The sequence below is a fragment of the Heptranchias perlo genome, chromosome 6, assembly GCF_035084215.1.
Source record: "Heptranchias perlo isolate sHepPer1 chromosome 6, sHepPer1.hap1, whole genome shotgun sequence".
In the NCBI taxonomy this organism is placed as follows: domain Eukaryota; kingdom Metazoa; phylum Chordata; class Chondrichthyes; order Hexanchiformes; family Hexanchidae; genus Heptranchias; species Heptranchias perlo.
Genome location: NC_090330.1, coordinates 40282460 through 40300488, shown reverse-complemented (window position 1 = coordinate 40300488; position 18029 = coordinate 40282460). Strand labels below are relative to the sequence as shown.

Genomic DNA, 18029 nt, shown 5'->3' with positions numbered 1-18029 from the left:
TATATGTAAAATCATACAAATTATGAAGTAATAAAATTTAATGAATGCATTTTGGGAGTTTTTTTCATTGGTGTTAATGCACAAACACTGATTTCAATATTTTTTGATGGGTGGCGGTGGAGGAAGTTCAATCAATTTAATCCGAAAACCAGAAAGCCTAAAAACGTTTCAGGCAGGATGACATATTTGTGTAGCTTTGAAATCTGTGTCAAATTATTGCTGTATCATCTAAAGCATAGGAATACAGAAAAGAAGGATGTACCCAGAAGCCCAAAGTTAGAGCAATGTAATTAATATATTTACATAATAAACTCTTAATGTTCTATAATCCTTCAGGATATTTTGATGCCATACAGTGCAGTTCCCTATTGTGTTACCTAATGCAGAATATATTGCAGGAAGGAGAATGGAGTTGCCCTGCTATTGAAAAAATACAATGGTAAATGATGTTTCTTCCCCAACATATGATTTTTACTGATAGTGAAGTTCTTTGATGGAATCTGTAAAATACATCCTAAATATTCATGATAACTTTTCATTAACTAACCAAAACTTCATCAGATTTTATCAAACGAGTGGCTCTGTACTTTCTTTCTTTTCTGCCATATAGCATTGTGACAAAAATGGATTTTTGCCTGCCTCGATTTTTTAATTTATATCTTGTTTTGCTAGAAGCAACAAGGGGTTAAAACCCAAAGTCACACAGGATATTTCTCAACAGAAAAACCACAAACTCAGATCAGACAGGTAGATTGCCAGTTGCTATTAAAACCACAATGGTGGTTTTATTAACACCTTTATTCTAAGGTGTTAATTGTTTAATTTGCCAGAGCCATCATGTTCAATCACAAGCATTTTTGTCACGTTGTTGTTGAATACCCATTTAATATTGGTAAGAAAAGTAAAGCCTTTTATGAATGGCTGTTGAAATAATGTAATTAAGAGAAATGCAGTCTTTCGTTGCCTTTTGTTTCAGTATAATGCCAAAGGAATTGGAATTGTATTTCTGTGGAAACTTCTCTTATGAGGGAGAGTCAATGTCTGCCTTTCAGGCAACAGCGGAGAGCTCTATAGTTTAAGAACGTGGCAGCCATAGAGAAACTGGGCTAATTTGCGAACTGTAGTTTGCTCCACAGTGTACGAAGTGTACTTATGCTTTAAAGTCGATGTTTAAAGTGAAAGTGAGTGGCATCTCTATTTGGCATCTCTATTATTTTATGTATCGAGAAGGCTAGTGCGATGTATGATCCATTGTTTTATACTGTTTACTGTTCATTTACCTGTCCTATTTAAATAAAACAATTTGTTGATTCACAGCCTGCAACTCAATCTAATAAGAGTGCATACTCAGTCCACCTTTCAAACAGAGAAGAATCACATGTGATACATTCTAATAGTTTGTGTAGAGAGTAAAGGTTCTCGGTTATGATCCTGGTGTCTCGCTATTGCTTACCTAGATATTGGGCAGGTAAAAGTACACACTGGATCGTAGGGGACATAAGGGCCACTTACAGAATGGTCGGAAATGCGAAACCCAAGGAAATATCTAGCATAAAAACCCAAAAACATGACAAGTATTTAAAATTCTTTATGCAAAATGTCATAGACAAATTATTTTTTAAAGTTGAAATAAGTCTGACAAAAAGTTAGAAGCACGTCTTATTATTTTACTTCTAACTAAATATAGTGATTCACAAGTCAGGTACAGATGAAAAAGGCTATTCTCTGCTCATCTGTCCAGAAAGACCCTACAATCCCCTACATCATGGCATGATTCCAGGGGTTTTGCCTTTGGAAGTCCTTTTCATACGTTGATCATCGTTTGTGTGAAAGTGTGCAAAAGAACTTCCTGACATTAGTTCTAACTCTACTGTTCACTAATTTGAACTTGTGTCCCTTTGTCCTACTCTTAAGGTTTAGCACTGAAGCAGAGTTCAAGATCTACCTTTTCTACACCATATACTATATTATGTATCCCATAAGATCACCTCTTTTCATGGCTGAAAAGTCCAGGTTTATCACTTTTTTTCCTCCTAACTCAGTCTTCTGATGTTGGGGATCAGCCTTATGACTCTTCTTTGAACTACCCCGAGGACCTGATTATTTCCTTTATGAATCAGTTTCCACACCTGGACATAGTAGTCAAGGTGTGATCTGCCCGAGCATTTTACAGTTTTGGCTATATAGGTCAGCATTCTGTTTGTTTTGTTGATTGTTGCGCTGCAGTGATTGAACATGAAAGTCTTAAGTACAGTCTTGTCAGTGCTCTGCCACTCTGTGGGCTTTCAGCTTATGTAGGTCTTAGTTAATTACCTTCTTCAATGCTCCCAGATTTTGCATCTTTCTTCTTCAGTTTCCTTTTAGAAATTTTCTGAAATGGTGCAAATTCAACCACAGCAGGGTATTCCTGACCTGGAGGTGTTACAATCACAGAAACACAAAGAATAATTCATTGTTTATATAAGGTACAACTAAAACAAAATTATTCTGCTTGAATGTCAGCATTTCATGTGTTTGATCAATCGTCAAGGTGATAAAAATCATCAAAATATGACATTTACAGATATGGCCAATGACAATTTAGTCTATAAGATTACACCACACTTTGATTTGGTCTCCATAGTCCAACCAATGTGTGATATATTTCAACTATGGAACATTTCAAACGCCTAGACTGAAATCCACTTTATCAGATTAAAATGCAACATGGCTTGATCCAAAACTCAGTATTTTTTTTTTCTGCTCAGCAGCTAGCACTATTATTTCTGTTGTCATCGACAAATTCAACAAGTCCCATTGAGCTGAACAATCAAGAAAAAAATGAATTTATGGTGACAACATGGTTAAAAATCCTGGGTTCAGGCAGGTTTAATTTATGTGCAGATAATAGTCCATCCAAGTGTTGTTAGGTGCAAACATCGTTGTGCAAGTTGCTGACCGATGGACATTGGAGGAAATGCTCAAGTATGGTGAAATGCAGCAAGTATGGTGTTCAACGAGTAACAGGAGTTTCCTGTAAGAAATAGGAAATCTGGATTGTTTGATTTGTAACTCAAACTTGTTGCATCTTTACCTTTATTATCAATGAAGATATATCCATCAAATCGGTCTCTGAAGAGAATTATGTCATCAGGATTTTTAAAATTGATGTAAGCTCTAGAGAACAGGTGGGGGTAAAGGCTGATGAAAAATAAAAAAAAAAGTTCACAATATCATACTGAACCTACAGATGTACATAGTAAACAGTTCCAATAAAAGTGGTTGACAAGTAAAAAAAAATTGAAATTTCTTAAAATCGGCTTATGTTATTGGTAATAAGAAAATAAGAAACTAACAAGAAAAATCAATTTTTTCTGTTTCCAACTGATCATGTACAATCTGCACCATCATGGAATTTACCCAACTTACTTAAATCTACTGAGAGAGATGAATGAAAACAGATAAAATTTCCAAGGTAAACTCTGTGAATCTTCTCCCTGATCTGCAAAGAAAATTATTCAATAACTCCATGATAATAATCTAATATTGCAATCTAAATTATTCAGTGATGGTCAAATCATCCACTGTAATAGATTTCTAATCTTTGAAAACAATTTGTTCAGAACTTGTAAAAGAAATAATGATAAATTTGTACAAAGCAATAGTTAGGCCACAATAACAGTCATGTGTCCAGTTCTGGACACACCATTATAGAAAGGACACTAAAGTCATAGAGACTGCTTGCATTTATATAGTGCCTTTCACAACCTCAAGACGTCCCAAAGCACTTTACTGCCAATGAAGTACTTTTAAAGTGTAGTCACTGTTGTAATGTAGGGAACGCGGCTGCCAATTTGTGCACAGCAAGGTCCCATAATCAGCAATGAAATAATGATCAGATAATGTTTTAGTGCTATTGGTTGAGGGATAAATATTGGCCAGGACACCTTGGACTACTCCCCTACTCTTCATTCAAATAGTGGCATAGGATCTTTTACCTACACCTGAGGAGGCAGACTAGGCCTCAGTTTAATGACTCGTTTGAAAGACTGTGCAGCAGTCCCTCAGTACTGTGCTGAAGTATGATGTTTTGTTGAAGTATTTGTTAATGTAGATTCACCAAAGGATGATACCAGGATCGGAAAATGTTGTTATGAGGAGAGACCTTAAGAGTAGATTTTCCACTTGCTGCCCGGACATAAAACTGGCACTGCAGATTTCAATGGAATGGAAAATCAGGTTTCTATAATGAAGGGTCAATCCACAACACCAGTTTTATGCCAGGACGTCAAGATGAAATTCCACCTCATTGTGACTAATTCCATTGTAACACAAGAGGGTAAGAGCTTGAGACCTAGTAGAAGTTTTTAAAATATGAAGAGTTTTGATAGGATGAATAGGGCATGACAATTTTCCCTGGTTGTGGAGATAGTGTAAGGAATCTTACAACACCAGGTTACAGTCCAACAGTTTTATTTGAAAATCACAAGCTTTCGGAGCTTACCTCCTTCGTCAGGTGAGTGAGTGAAGGTTTCTAAAATCTCATAGCATATATGAAACCTTCACTCACTCACCCGACGAAGGAGGTAAGCTCCGAAAGCTTGTGATTTTCAAATAAAACTGTTGGACTATAACCTAGTGTTGTAAGATTCCTTACATTTCTCCACCCCAGTCCATCACCGGCATCTCCACATCGTGGAGATAGTGAGTAGAGGTTATCAATTTAAAATTTTATCACTGGGGGAGTGAGGAGAGAGGTTAAGAGAATTGTTTTTACACAGAGTATTGTTGGTGGACTGTTTGTGCCCATTTGGCCAAGGTATTGTGGGGCATACTCTGATTAGAAGGAGGAGATAAGAAAAGGGGAAAAAAATTTTAAAAAAAGGAAAACATTAGGGTTGAAATTCCACTGAATGCTATTTTTGATTTAAATGTGTGGTTAACTTTGTTAAACTAGCGCACATAGGAAATTTTTGCGAGCATGTTAACTAGTGCACTAAAACATGGGAACAACACCACCTGCACGTTCCCCTCCAAGTCACACACCATCCCGACTTGGAAATATATCGCCGTTCCTTCATCGTCACTGGGTCAAAATCCTGGAACTCCCTTCCTAACAGCACTGTGGGAGAACCTTCACTACACGGACTGCAGTGGTTCAAAAAGGCGGCTCACCACCACCTTCTCAAGGGCAATTAGGGATGGGCAATAAATGCCGGCCTCGCCAGCGACGCCCACATCCCATGAACAAATAAAAAATAAATGCTCGTTGGAACTTTAATCCCATCCCTGAAAACCGAACTAGGACCCATTTAATAAGCCAAAAATTCAGTAGCACTGGTTTTGTGAGTTGTATTCATTTTCTTCTAATTTTGCTAGTTTTATAATTATACATAGGCAGCGTGCAGGAAAAGGAATTACTGAGGATGGCAGGAGCCTTGAGTAAATTTGGATTTTTGAAATACTAGAGTTGGATAGGACATCATTCCTACTGTGCTGGACAACAAGGGTGCTACTAATCACAGTGTGACTAAAGTTCCAATGAGCATTGTTTTAGTGCACTCGTTAATATATTAGTAAAAACTTCCTATGTGCGCTAGTTTAACAAAGTCACTAACACATTTAAATCAAAAATAGCATTCAGTGGAATTTCAACCCTAATGTTCTTTTGGACCAAGATCTTAGATGAAAAAGTTACAGTAAAGTCGTGATACAATTTCCATGGTTTTTTAAAAAACATTTTATGATCTTTCATGAAATATAATTTTCTTAGTGATGTGACAATTAAAAAAATAAATGTATAAAATGTAATTTGTGCTTTTTAAAAACTAAAAGCACATCCTACAATCCCACACATTGGAGAATAATGATTATCATTTACATTGGATTTATAAGAATTACTATCACGGCTTCAAGTTACTGAATCATTCTTATTCACAAATTACATTTCATTACTTCTTAATAAGTTTGTCTTATGTTCCTATTAAACAAAACAAAAAATCCCATTATAGGGGGACCAAATTCTTATTCATACCTTACATCAGCAGCGCAAAATTCAAAATAATCATGCGTAGGTAGTGGATGCAGTTGTTCCTCTAGCTGTGCTTTGGTTAGGTTAGGAGGTAAACGTCGAACCACCACCTGTAAACATACGAATTAAGGGATGAAGGGATTTTCCAGGGAGTACAACGTTCATAAAATAATTATGGATGAGGAAGACCATTCCTCCCATCTTAGTTCATTCATCCAGAGAGACCCTAAAGTCACCCCATTATCACATCCAATTGTTTCTTAAATGATTCTAGGGCTCTTGCCACCACTACCCTATCTGAAAGTCTGCTTCACACTTTTAGAAGATACAAGGGTGAAACAGAATTCTGGTGGTTATAACATCAGATTGTTAAGAACTTGAGTCATGGACCTGTTACTTGATTTTTATCTGGCTTTGAGAGGTGTTTTGTCATGCTTTAAGATTGTAAGAAAACATAGAACAAAAAAAGGCCATCAAGGCTACACACCATGCACAATCCACTTTCTGAGCCTGTTATTGTTTCAAGGTAAATGCAGATTTGCATTTGTTTTGCCCAACAGTAAAGCGAATGCTGCAATGTACTTGAGGAGCTGTGAAGGGGAGTTCCTGAACAGATTATCTGCATCCCAATTCCATTTGTGCGCACAAGAGATTATGCTCCAGACTTGATGAGACCAGGTTACGTGGATGGTGCAACCAAAAGACAATGTCAAAATTTTAAGAAAATTTACTTTGGGGAGTAAATAATCTGTTCTCAAAAAGGACCTAAGTTCAATAAAACATTGCAGCATTTACCTAATTAAAAAAAAATTAAAACATACCAAGTTAAAGGTAATAGCTCTATACTTAGATAGCTTTATGTGGCTTCTTCTTTAGAATGAACATTTAAATGGTGGCTTTGTTGCGACTGAACATAAAATATAATTTGCAAAAGCTTTTCTGCTGTTCAGCAGTGTCAATGCAAGATAATGGATACGCCATACAGTGACATCAAACTGATACCAAAGCAACTTATGTGGGCCTAAATATGGTAACAGAGTGTTGTGACAAAATAGAAACACAACTAAGGGAATGTGGCAGCATGGATTGGATATTGGTTAAAGGACAGAAAGCAGGGAGTCATGGTTAATGGATATTTTTCAGACTGCAGAGACGTAAACAGTGGTACCCATCAGGTATCAGTGTTGGCTTGTCTCAATAAATGATCTGAACTTGGATATAGGGGCCACAATATCATAGTTTGACTTCAGGAGGACATAGGTTACCAGATTGGGTAGATACACATCTAGTGAAATTTAATGCAGGAAATGTGAGGTGATATTTTTCTTCCCAAAATGTGAGGACAAATATGCACTAAACGGCAAAGTAAAAAGAATAGAGCAGTAGAGTCATAGGGATTCAGATACCCCAATCCTTAAAAGTAGGAGGGCAGATACATAAGCTGTAAAAAAAAAGCACGAGGTCCGAGATTTTATAAATAGGGACAGTGTACAAAAGCAAAGAGGTATGTTAAACCTATACAAGTCACTGGCTACCCCACAGTTAGGATAGTGTCCAGTTTTTGGATATCTGCTCTCTCTCTTATGGATGTTATTTATATGGACTTCCAGAAGGCAATCAACAAGGTTCCGCATAAAACAATTGGAGGCAACCCATTGGCTTGGATAGGGAATTGGTTAGGAGGTAGGATACAGAGAGTAGGGATAATAGATGTGTACTCAAACTGGCAGGATGTGACTAGTGGTGTCTCCTCAGGGATCTTTACTGGGGCCATTGCTTTTCACTATATTTATAAATGACTTGGATGAAGGAATAGAGAGCCATATATCTAAGTTTGCTGACGACATTAAGTTAGGTAGCACAGTAAATAGTGTAAATGGGAGCAAAAAGTTGCGAAGAGTCACTGATAGATTAAAAGAGTAGGCAAGACTGTGGCAGATGGAGTTCAATGTGGGAAATCTGACGTCATCCACTTTGAAAGGTCATCCACTAAGAAAGATAGATCAGAGTATTTTCTAAATGGCAAGAAGCTAGGAACTGTTGAGGCTAGGTCAATTGAAAATTTCAAAACTGAGACTGATAGATTTTTGTTAGGCAAGGGTATTGAGGGTTATGGAACCAAGGTGGGTAGATGGAGTTAAGAGACAGATCAGCCATGATCTAATTGAATGGTGGAACGGCTCGAGGTGCTGAATGGCCTACTCCTCTTCCTATGTTTCTCTCTCTGACCAATCGTTATAGTGGGCCGAAGAGGTGCCATTGCCTGTTCATTGGGTTTGAAGAAATTTTTGGAATGAACCTCTTGCCTGCACAAGAGAAACTAGAGAAACTGTGGTTCTTCTCACTAGAATAAAGAAGGTTAAGAGATGAACTATGTAGGTTTTCAAAGGGTTTTGACAAGTTAAATAAAAACAAAATTTCCATTGGTCAGCTGGTAACTAGAGGGTATAAATTTCGAATCATCACCTAACCAATGAAGAGGTTAGCAGAATTTTTTTTTGTGCAGAGGGTTGTTAGGACATGGAATACTCCACCAGAAACTGTGGTGAAAGCAAAATCCTTAATAGCTTTTCAAACAGAAATGTATAAAATAATATTTGAAAAACACAATGCAGAAAGGTCAGAGGAATGGAATTATGTGGGTAACTCTTTCAATGTAGGTATGATCAACTAAATGGCCTTCTTCTGTGCTGTAAAAGTCTCTAATAAAAAAACATATTATTAAATAGAGAGAAAAGAGAACAATGTAAAGACTTTATTTAGATTTACAGTATTTTCTGCTAAAAGGGAATTGAAATCTTTGGGCGAGTAAGAAGAATACACACTTGTAACTACACAGTCCTCTGCAGTTTCTTTTTAGAATTAAAAGAAAAAGTTATTTAACAGGTTCAGCATTGAATCCTATGAATATCCATCTATTGCAGTGAGAATTTATTTCGTATAGGATCTTTACAGACCATTTTCTGCCATTTTGTTATTTTCCTGCCCATTGTCTAATCCAGCAAAGATTCAGTCATGGACTGTGGTGAAGGGGGGCGGGGGTGCAGGGAGAAAACGGAACAAAAGCCTATGAACAGTTTGTAACAAGACCACGAGCAAAATAACCTCACTGTTCTCAGTACTGTAAACCGCCACTAAAATGGATACACATTTTTAAAATAAAAATAATAAAGTGCTGATATAGAAATGTCCATGATTTCTTGTATTCATACCTACATTAAGCTTCCCCTTTCAGAAGCTACTGCTCCAGTTCAATTTTCTCCAACTTTTTCTCATGTGAACTGCTTGATGACAACTTCAGCAACCAGCAGGTAGCACCCCAATATAAACTTGGATTTGGCAAGTTTGACTGTCAGAAAGGCACTTTTTTTTGTAAAGCTGGGTCCACCTGGAACTGACTTAGCAAACTGGGCAAGTATTAGGCTTGCTGCTACCTGTGCTTTATGCATTCTTCAGGAGCCTGCAGAGCTAGCATCCCACGAAGAACAGTATAAAAGCAACCTATTCAGTTTCCACTAAATTGATTAGTATTGATTTTGCAGCTGGGTTACCAACACTTTTTAAAAGCATAAATATGTACATACACAATGTACATATCTAACATTATGAGAAAAAAAACAAAGAATTGAAGATGCTGGAAATCTGAAATATAAACATAAAATGCTGGAAACACTCAGCAGGTCAGGCAGCATTTTTGGAGAGAGAAACCTAGAGTTAACATTTCAGGACACAGATTTAAGGTGATTGGCAAAACTGCCAGAGGCAACATGAGGAAACATTTTTTTTACGCAGCGAGCAGTAATTATCTGGAATGCACTGCCTGAAAGGGTGGAGGAAGCAGATTCAATAGAACTTTCAAAAGGGAATTAGATAAATACCTGAAGGGAAAAAATTTACAGGGCTATGGGAAAACAGCAGGGGAATGGGATTAATTGGATAGGCCAATGGATCAGCCATGATCTTAATGAATGGCGGAGCAGGCTCGAGGGACCATATGGGCTACTCCTGCTCCTATTTCTTATGTTCTTATAGCTCTTTCAAAGAGTTGGCACAGGCACAATGGGCCAAATGGCCTCCTCCTGTGCTGTACCTACTATGTTACTATAGGTCAATGACGTTTTGTCATCAACAATATCATGTACAAATTTGTTCGAGCTATGGTGCAACGTGGCATTCATTGTAACCAAACTAATGGCCCAAAAGGGCATTAGCTACCAGAACACTGCTCAAGTTTTAAACACATTAACAAATTAGTGAAAGGTGTAAACATTTCTGGGACAATGAAACAGTAGAGATATATATTGAACAAAATGCAAAATACTGCAGATGCTGAAAATCTGAAACAAAAAGAGAGAACAATGGAAACACTCGTAGGTCAGGCAGCATCTGCTAAGATAACACAAATCGGTATTTCGGGCACTGACCCCTTCCTCAGAACTGGATGACGGAACAGATAAAAAGCATTTAAAAAGGAATAGAACAAAAAAATGGGGAAGGAGGGAATGCAAAATGACCACACACAGAGGAAAAGAACTAGAATGACCTGTAAAATGCTTGGGTGGAGAACAGAAGATGATTAAATGGCACGAAACAAAAGGAGGCATAATTAGAGAAATCAAAGAAATAAAGCTCATATACAAGTCACAGAGAGTGTGAATGGCTAACAAGGGATAGTTAAGTAGAATGGGAAGCATGAAAAACTGACAAAGCAGAGCAGGCAGGAGTTTGGTGGAAGAAAAAAGCAGGTCGATACCAAGGGTGAAGAGCACCCCGCCATCACAGTGTTGTAACTGGGGGTGCAGTCCCTACCCCAAACCAACCCACTCCCTCCTTTAACCCCAGAAAAGCCAGCACACCCATGCTACGTTGCCAGCACCTGATGCCTGAGAGAAAATAGGAGCTAGTTAAAATCTGAAGTTGTTAAAGTCAATGTTAAGTCCAGAGGGCTGCAAAGTGCCAAGTAGAAAGATACGGTGAGATACATATTGACCTAGCCATCACCACCTTGTTTACCTTTTGCAAATAGAAGATAGGTGATTGGCACACAATAACAGTGGAACTAGAATTGGTAGAAGCATGAAATGCATTCTTGGACACAGTGCTAGACATTCTCAAGAAGGTTGGGAAAATGTTATCTTTGCAGTGATTCACCAAGCTACATGAAAAAAAAGTGAGTACTTGAAAAAGTTAGATCTGATTTCAATAGTTTTTCAGTCAGAGATCCATGCTGTTTTCTTGACAGCATTTCTAAAAGTGTACGCCACAGTTTTACAATGTTCAAAATCTTTAATAGTAAGAAACATCTCATTTAGTCAGAAGAGTTCTGAAATAGATAAAGCATTTTCATTCAAATATTCTTCATATATCTTCACTGCTAAAATTCCCCAAATCATGATGGATAAACATTTTTCTGCATATCAATTTGAACCAATTCCTGAAAACAGTAATGTGGTAATTAGGAACATAGGAACAGGAGTAGGCCATTCAGCCCCTCGAGCCTGTTCTGCTATTCAATTAGATAATGGCTGATCTGCACCTCAACTCCATTTTCCTGCCATTGCTCAATATCCCTTGATACCTTTACCTAACAAATATCTATCTATCTCAGTCTTGAAAGCTCCAATTGTCCTAACATCCACAGCCTTTTGGGGGAAGAGAGTCCCAGATTTCTGCTACCCTTTGTGTGAAAAAGTGTTTCCTGATTTTGCTCCTGAATGCTCTAGCTCTAATTTTAAGATTATGTCCCCTTGTTCTTGATTCCCACATTTTTCTTTGTCTACCCTATCAAATCCTTTTAACATTTTAAACACCTCAAATCATTAACTTTATTCAGTGGCAGCACTTAGATAGATGTGTTCTTGAATTTTGGAAACTATGTTACTATTTTGCATTAAAGAGATTACATTGTTGGCTATTTCTTCAACAAAAGTATTTAACTTGTTATTCAGTTGCTTATTTCTTTACAAAATCAGTAAGTGAAATGACAAGTATTTGGTAGAACCATCAACTCATTTAAAAAGTACTCTGATGTGCACTTGAAGTGCTGTAACCTACAGGGCTACAGACCAAGTGCTGGAAAGTGGGATTAAGCTGAATAGCTCTTTATCAGCCGGCAAGGACACAATGGGTCGAATGGCCTCCTTCTGTGCCGTAACTTTCTATGATTCTATTACAAGTAAAATGAAAAATTTCTGAATGCTTCAATAAAAGTTTATGGTTGCAAAACAAGAATCAATATTTATTTTAACATTTTTGCACAGACTGCAACTCAGTGTAATACTTAATCCTTGTATTGAAAGCAATAAACCCCTAAAAATAATTCAGATTTTAAAATATCATAAAATGTACATACATACACACACACTATAAAACTATCGGGATTTAAAAATATCTCCTGGAGATCATTAAATGTTATATTTTTACAAAAAAAATCCACAAAATATTCATAACAAATTGCATTCATCACCAATAAAATGATTAAACCATAATTATTTTAGAAAACAAAATCAAAACTGTGTTTCCATTTGGTGTCTAAAGTAGAATTACAAACAGTATTCAATGTGTTAATGAAAAAGTGTATCATTGAAAAACCTGTGACTAACCTCCATGGGGGAGAGGGGTATGGTGGGATGCACTGTCTCCAACATGACATGGCTACTGATGGCAGATCAGAACTAAGTCAAGCCTCTGTGGTGCATTTCTATAGATGAGTCTGGTAGATCTGCAGTACTGATCATATCTTTAAAGTAGAGCACCTGATGAACAGTTTATACATAGTATATCTCTGTTCAAGTGACATGTAAATATTGCCATGCAGTGTAGAATCATAGAATCTTACAACTAAATTTCTTCCTGCAGATTGTCATCACACGTCCATCTGCAACAACTGCACCTACAACTAGTTTGCGAATCTGTAAATTTGCCAACTAATCATGCAATGTTAAGCAATATTTGTTTGTCTACAAATAATTAATACATGTCTTAGGGCAGTTTAAGGTTATGTGCAAAACGGTGACACCTTTCATGAATAAGCACACCAAAATCATAAATGCTCTTAAAACATCGGTGAAAACAGAAAATATTTAAAATCAAAAAATATTTTCTCCGTAATGAATGATCCGCTAACGAAATCACAGTAATATGTGACTTTAAAACGTGCAACGCAAGACTGCGAAATTACAGTCATAGGTATTCTCCCAATTTTCTCTAAATAGGGAATTTCACCACGTCCAAGTCACTGAATTTAAAAATAGCCACAACCCGTCCCGTGTCGCATGATTTATGACCACAGAAATTTAATACGTAAATGCACCCATAGTTACTTATGATGAGGATGGTTATGAAGCCAGTTTATGATAAACACAGAAAAGGACAATGCACGTTTCTCCATATGATTCGTTGGAAAATCTCTGCACCATCAATCTAGAGTATATGGATGCCTATACTGTGCATCACAGCATTATAAAGAACGACCGGCTATCAATGAGTGGGTTGCAAACCAAAGGAACGGGAAAGCATTGGAGGAGCGACAATTGCGGGCTACGCGTGCTGTCACTGCGGTTCAGGTTGGCTCGCGAGCTGTCAATCATCGCAAGCGTTCGCTTCATTCGCGTTATGATTTTAACTCTCACGTCACCATGGAGACCCCGTAACGCTCTCGACAAAAACGGTTCGTGCTTGAGAGGTAAGAAAGCGAGCAGCGCGGCCCACACCTTGGTGAGCACCTCCTTTCTCTCATCCTTCTCTTTCCGTTTCTCCCCTTCCTCTCTGTCTCTGAACTGGATCTCCACTCGCCGCTCTCGCCCCTTGTTCTCTTTCTCTTCTTTCATTCCGCAGGCGCGCCCCTCGCTTTCTCTCAGCCAGCCTCAACTCTTCACGGGGAAAGCGCCACGTCTCGCGAGATCTCCCGCGCACGCTCTCCAAACCCTCCCCGCCCCCGACTTCAATGCTGGTCTCTGATTGGCTGCTTCCACCATCACGGTGCAGGCACCAAACTGATGCCACAAAGAAGCTGGGTAAAGAAGCCCGTGGGTGCTGTGTGGTCTGGTGCATGTACTCCTGACAGGTTCTGGTCTGGTGCATGTCCAGGTTCTGGTCTGGTGCATGTACTCCTGACAGGTTCTGGTCTGGTGCATGTACTCCTGACAGGTTCTGGTCTGGTGCATGTACTCCTGACAGGTTCTGGTCTGGTGCATGTACTCCTGACAGGTTCTGGTCTGGTGCATGTACTCCTGACAGGTTCTGGTCTGGTGCATGTACTACTGACAGGTTCTGGTCTGGTGCATTTACTCCTGACAGGTTCTGGTCTGGTGCATTTACTCCTGACAGGTTCTGGTCTGGTGCATGTACTCCTGACAGGTTCTGGTCTGGTGCATGTACTACTGACAGGTTCTGGTCTGGTGCATGTACTACTGACAGGTTCTGGTCTGGTGCATGTACTCCTGACAGGTTCTGGTCTGGTGCATGTACTACTGACAGGTTCTGGTCTGGTGCATGTACTACTGACAGGTTCTGGTCTGGTGCATGTACTACTGACAGGTTCTGGTCTGGTGCATGTACTACTGACAGGTTCTGGTCTGGTGCATGTACTACTGACAGGTTCTGGTCTGGTGCATGTACTACTGACAGGTTCTGGTCTGGTGCAGGTACTACTGACAGGTTCTAGTATGGATCTCACCAGCATGTTGAAATGTACGCACATACCAGCCTTTTATTAATATAAAATATGCTCATATGGAAAATGCATTTCTGTTCTTTACCGTGCAGTCTTTTGACATTGTTCAAAGGGGCATCAGCTTATAGACAACAGAGCAATACAAATCAATATGGCATTAAAAAATAATTTGAAGACCCAAACATGAGCATTGAAAAAGTTCAAATGTATCGGGGGGGGGGGGGGGGGGGCGGGAAGTGTACCGAGCCTGAGCTGGGAAGAGGGGAAATTTAGGAATGAAACTCATCAGTGATAATAAAAGATGCAGTAAAGGAAATAGAAGATAAAAATGAAGTTTCCAAATTTCCGTAAACTTTATTTTAAGACTTTCAATTTATGATGGTGCTTTTCTTGCCCTTCTCTCAGCAATTGAATCAATAATGTTACTGCAATTTACAGATCTTGTTAGATCACTTTCGTTGGCAAGAGTTGCTAAGCTATTAAGTCTCGACTGACCCATACTTGACTAGAAGTCTTTTGCAGATACATGCAAGTGCATTAAAGCGTTTTTTGAGACCATTTATAACAAGAGTCTATGATGGGGAAGAAAATATTGTCCCGAAATTGGTCCTTCACAGGCTTGACTTGATTATGTGCAGCTACATCATTATCTTCTCTGCATCTAGATGGTGGGCATTAATGGCGTGATGCCACTGATACCTCTGGAGGATGGAGGCCAAGGATTGTTGCAACAAGCACACATTCATTAATAATTCCGTTATATTTTTCTCTCAAAAAGGTGAGAGGGATAACACTGGTAACTACAGGCCAGACAATCTAATAGCAGTGGTGGGAAAATTACTAGGGACCATTGTCAAGGACAAAATTAATTCTCACTTGGAGAAGCATGAGTTAATAAGGGACAGCCAGCATGGATTTATTAAAGGTAAATCATGTCTGATTAACCTGATAGTTCTTTGATGAAGTATCAGAGAGGGTTGGTGAAGGTAGTGCAGTAAACGTATATATGGACTTTCAAAAGGCATTTGGTAAAATACTACATAACAGACTTATTCAGAAAATATAAGCACATTAGAAGGTTAAAGGAATGGTGGTAACTTGGGTACATAATTGGCTAGGGATAGGAGGCAGAGATTAGTGCTAAATGGATGTTTTTCTGACTGGAGAGAAGTATGCAGTGGGGTCCCCCAGGGATCGGTATTAGGACCATTACTTTTCTTGTTATATATAAATGACCTGGACTTGGGTATAGGGAACACAATTTCAAAGTTTGCGGATGGTACAAAACTTGGCAATATAGTAAACTCGCTAAGGCTTCTTCGACAGTCAAGAAGCTCGACACCATCCAGGACAAAGCAGCCCACTTGATTGACACCCTATCCATCACCCTAAACAATAAATCGCTCTACCACCGCGCCCCGTGGCTGCAGTGTGTACCATCTACAGGATGCACTGCAGCAACTTGCCAAGGCTTCTTCGACAACACCTCCCAAACCCGCAACCTCTACCACCTAGAAGGACAAGAGCGGCAGGCACATGGGTACGTTCCTGCACGTTCCCCTTCAAGTCACATACCATCCCGACTTGGAAATATATCGCCGTTCCTTCATCGTCCTGGAACTCCCTACCTAACAGCATTGTGGGAGAACCTTCATCACACAGACTGCAGCGGTTCAAGAAGGCGGCTCACCACCACCTTCTCAAGGGCAATTAGGGATGGGCAATAAATGCTGGCCTTGCCAGCGACACCCACATCCCATGAACGAATAAAAAAAAAATTAGGTCACCCCTTAACCTTTTCTGCTCCGAGGAGTACAATCCCAGCTTCTTCAATCTCTCTACATAACTGAAGTCCCTCATCCCTGGTATCATCCTGTAAACCTCCTCTGTACCCTCTCCAAGGCCTTGACATCCTTCCTAAAGTGTGGTGCCCATAACTGTACACAATACTCCAGCTGAGGCCTAACCAGTGATTTGTAAAAGTTTAGCATGACTTCCTTGTTTTTGTAGTCAATGCCCCCATTTACAAAACCAAGTATCCCATATGGCATGAAAGGGCTATCTTTTGAGGAAAGGGTGGACAAGTTGGGCCTGTATACACTGGAGTTTAGAAGAATGAGAGGTGATCTTATTGAAACATATAAGATCCTGAGGGGACTTGAAGGGGTAGATGCTGAGGGGATGTTTCCCCTTGTGGGAGAGACTAGAACTCGGGGCCACAGTTTAAAAATAAGGGGTCTCCCATTTAAGACGGAGATGAGGAGAAATTTTTTCTCTCAGAGGGTCATGAGTCTGTGGAACTCCCTTCCCCAGAAAGCGGTGGAGGCAGGGTCATTGAATATTTTTAAGGCTGAGTTAGGTGGATTCCTGATTAACAAGGAGTCAAAGGTTATAGTAAGTAGACGGGAAAGTAGGGTTGAGGTCTCAATCAGATCAGCCATGATCTTATCAAATGGCAGAGCAGGCTCGAGGGGCTGAATGGTCTACTCCTGCTCTTAATTCGTATGTTCGTATATGCTTTGATGTTGATGGTGGGGGATTCGGCGATGGTAATGCCGTTGAATGTCAAGGGGAGGTGGTTAGACTCTCTCTTGTTGGAGATGGTCATTGCCTGGCACTTGCCTGGCGCGAATGTTACTTGCCACTTATGAGCCCAAGTCTGGATGTTGTCCAGGTCTTGCTGCATGCGGGCTCGGACTGCTTCATTATCTGAGGGGTTGCGAATGGAACTGAACACTGTGCAATCATCAGCGAATATCCCCATTTCTGTCCTAATGATGGAGAGGTCATTGCAGCAATGTCCTGGGGCTGAGATGATTGGCCACTAACAACCACTATCATCTTCCTTTGTGCTAGGTATGACTCCAACCACTGGAGAGTTTTCCCCCTGATTCCCATTGACTTCAATTTTTCTAGGGCTTCTTGGTGCCACACTTGGCCAAATGCTGTCTTGATGTCAAGGGCAGTCACTCTCATCTCACCTCTGGAATTCAGCTCTTTTGTCCATGTTTGGACCAAGGCTGTAATGAGGTCTGGAGCCGAGTGGTCCTGGCGGAACCCAAACTGAGCATCGGTGAGCAGGTTATTGGTGAGTAAGTGCTGCTTGATAGCACTGTCGATGACACCTTCCATCACTTTGCTGATGATCGAGAGTAGACTGATGGGGCGGTAATTGGCCGGATTGGATTTGTCCTGCTTTTTGTGGACAGGACAGACCTGGGCAATTTTCCACATTGTCGGGTAGATGCCAGTGTTGCAGCTGTACTGGAACAGCTTGGCTAGAGGCGCGGCTAGTTCTGGAGCACAAGTCCTCAGCACTACAGCCGGGATGTTGTCAGGATCCAT

At 39.6% G+C, this 18029-nt stretch overlaps 1 protein-coding gene across 1 annotated transcript in view; it reads right to left on the bottom strand.

Annotated features, from left to right (window-relative positions):
* upf3a (UPF3A regulator of nonsense mediated mRNA decay) overlaps positions 1-13882 on the bottom strand; it is a 38670-nt gene extending 24788 nt beyond the window's left edge. The window contains exons 1-4 of the mRNA XM_067985433.1: positions 13723-13882; positions 6014-6120; positions 3074-3180; positions 2314-2412 (exon numbers count right to left, since the gene is read on the bottom strand). Of these exons, the coding sequence (XP_067841534.1) occupies positions 2314-2412; positions 3074-3180; positions 6014-6120; positions 13723-13839 (430 nt within the window). The 5' untranslated portion in view covers positions 13840-13882. The remainder of the gene's footprint in view (positions 1-2313; positions 2413-3073; positions 3181-6013; positions 6121-13722) is intronic.
* Positions 13883-18029: the final 4147 nt, after the last annotated feature.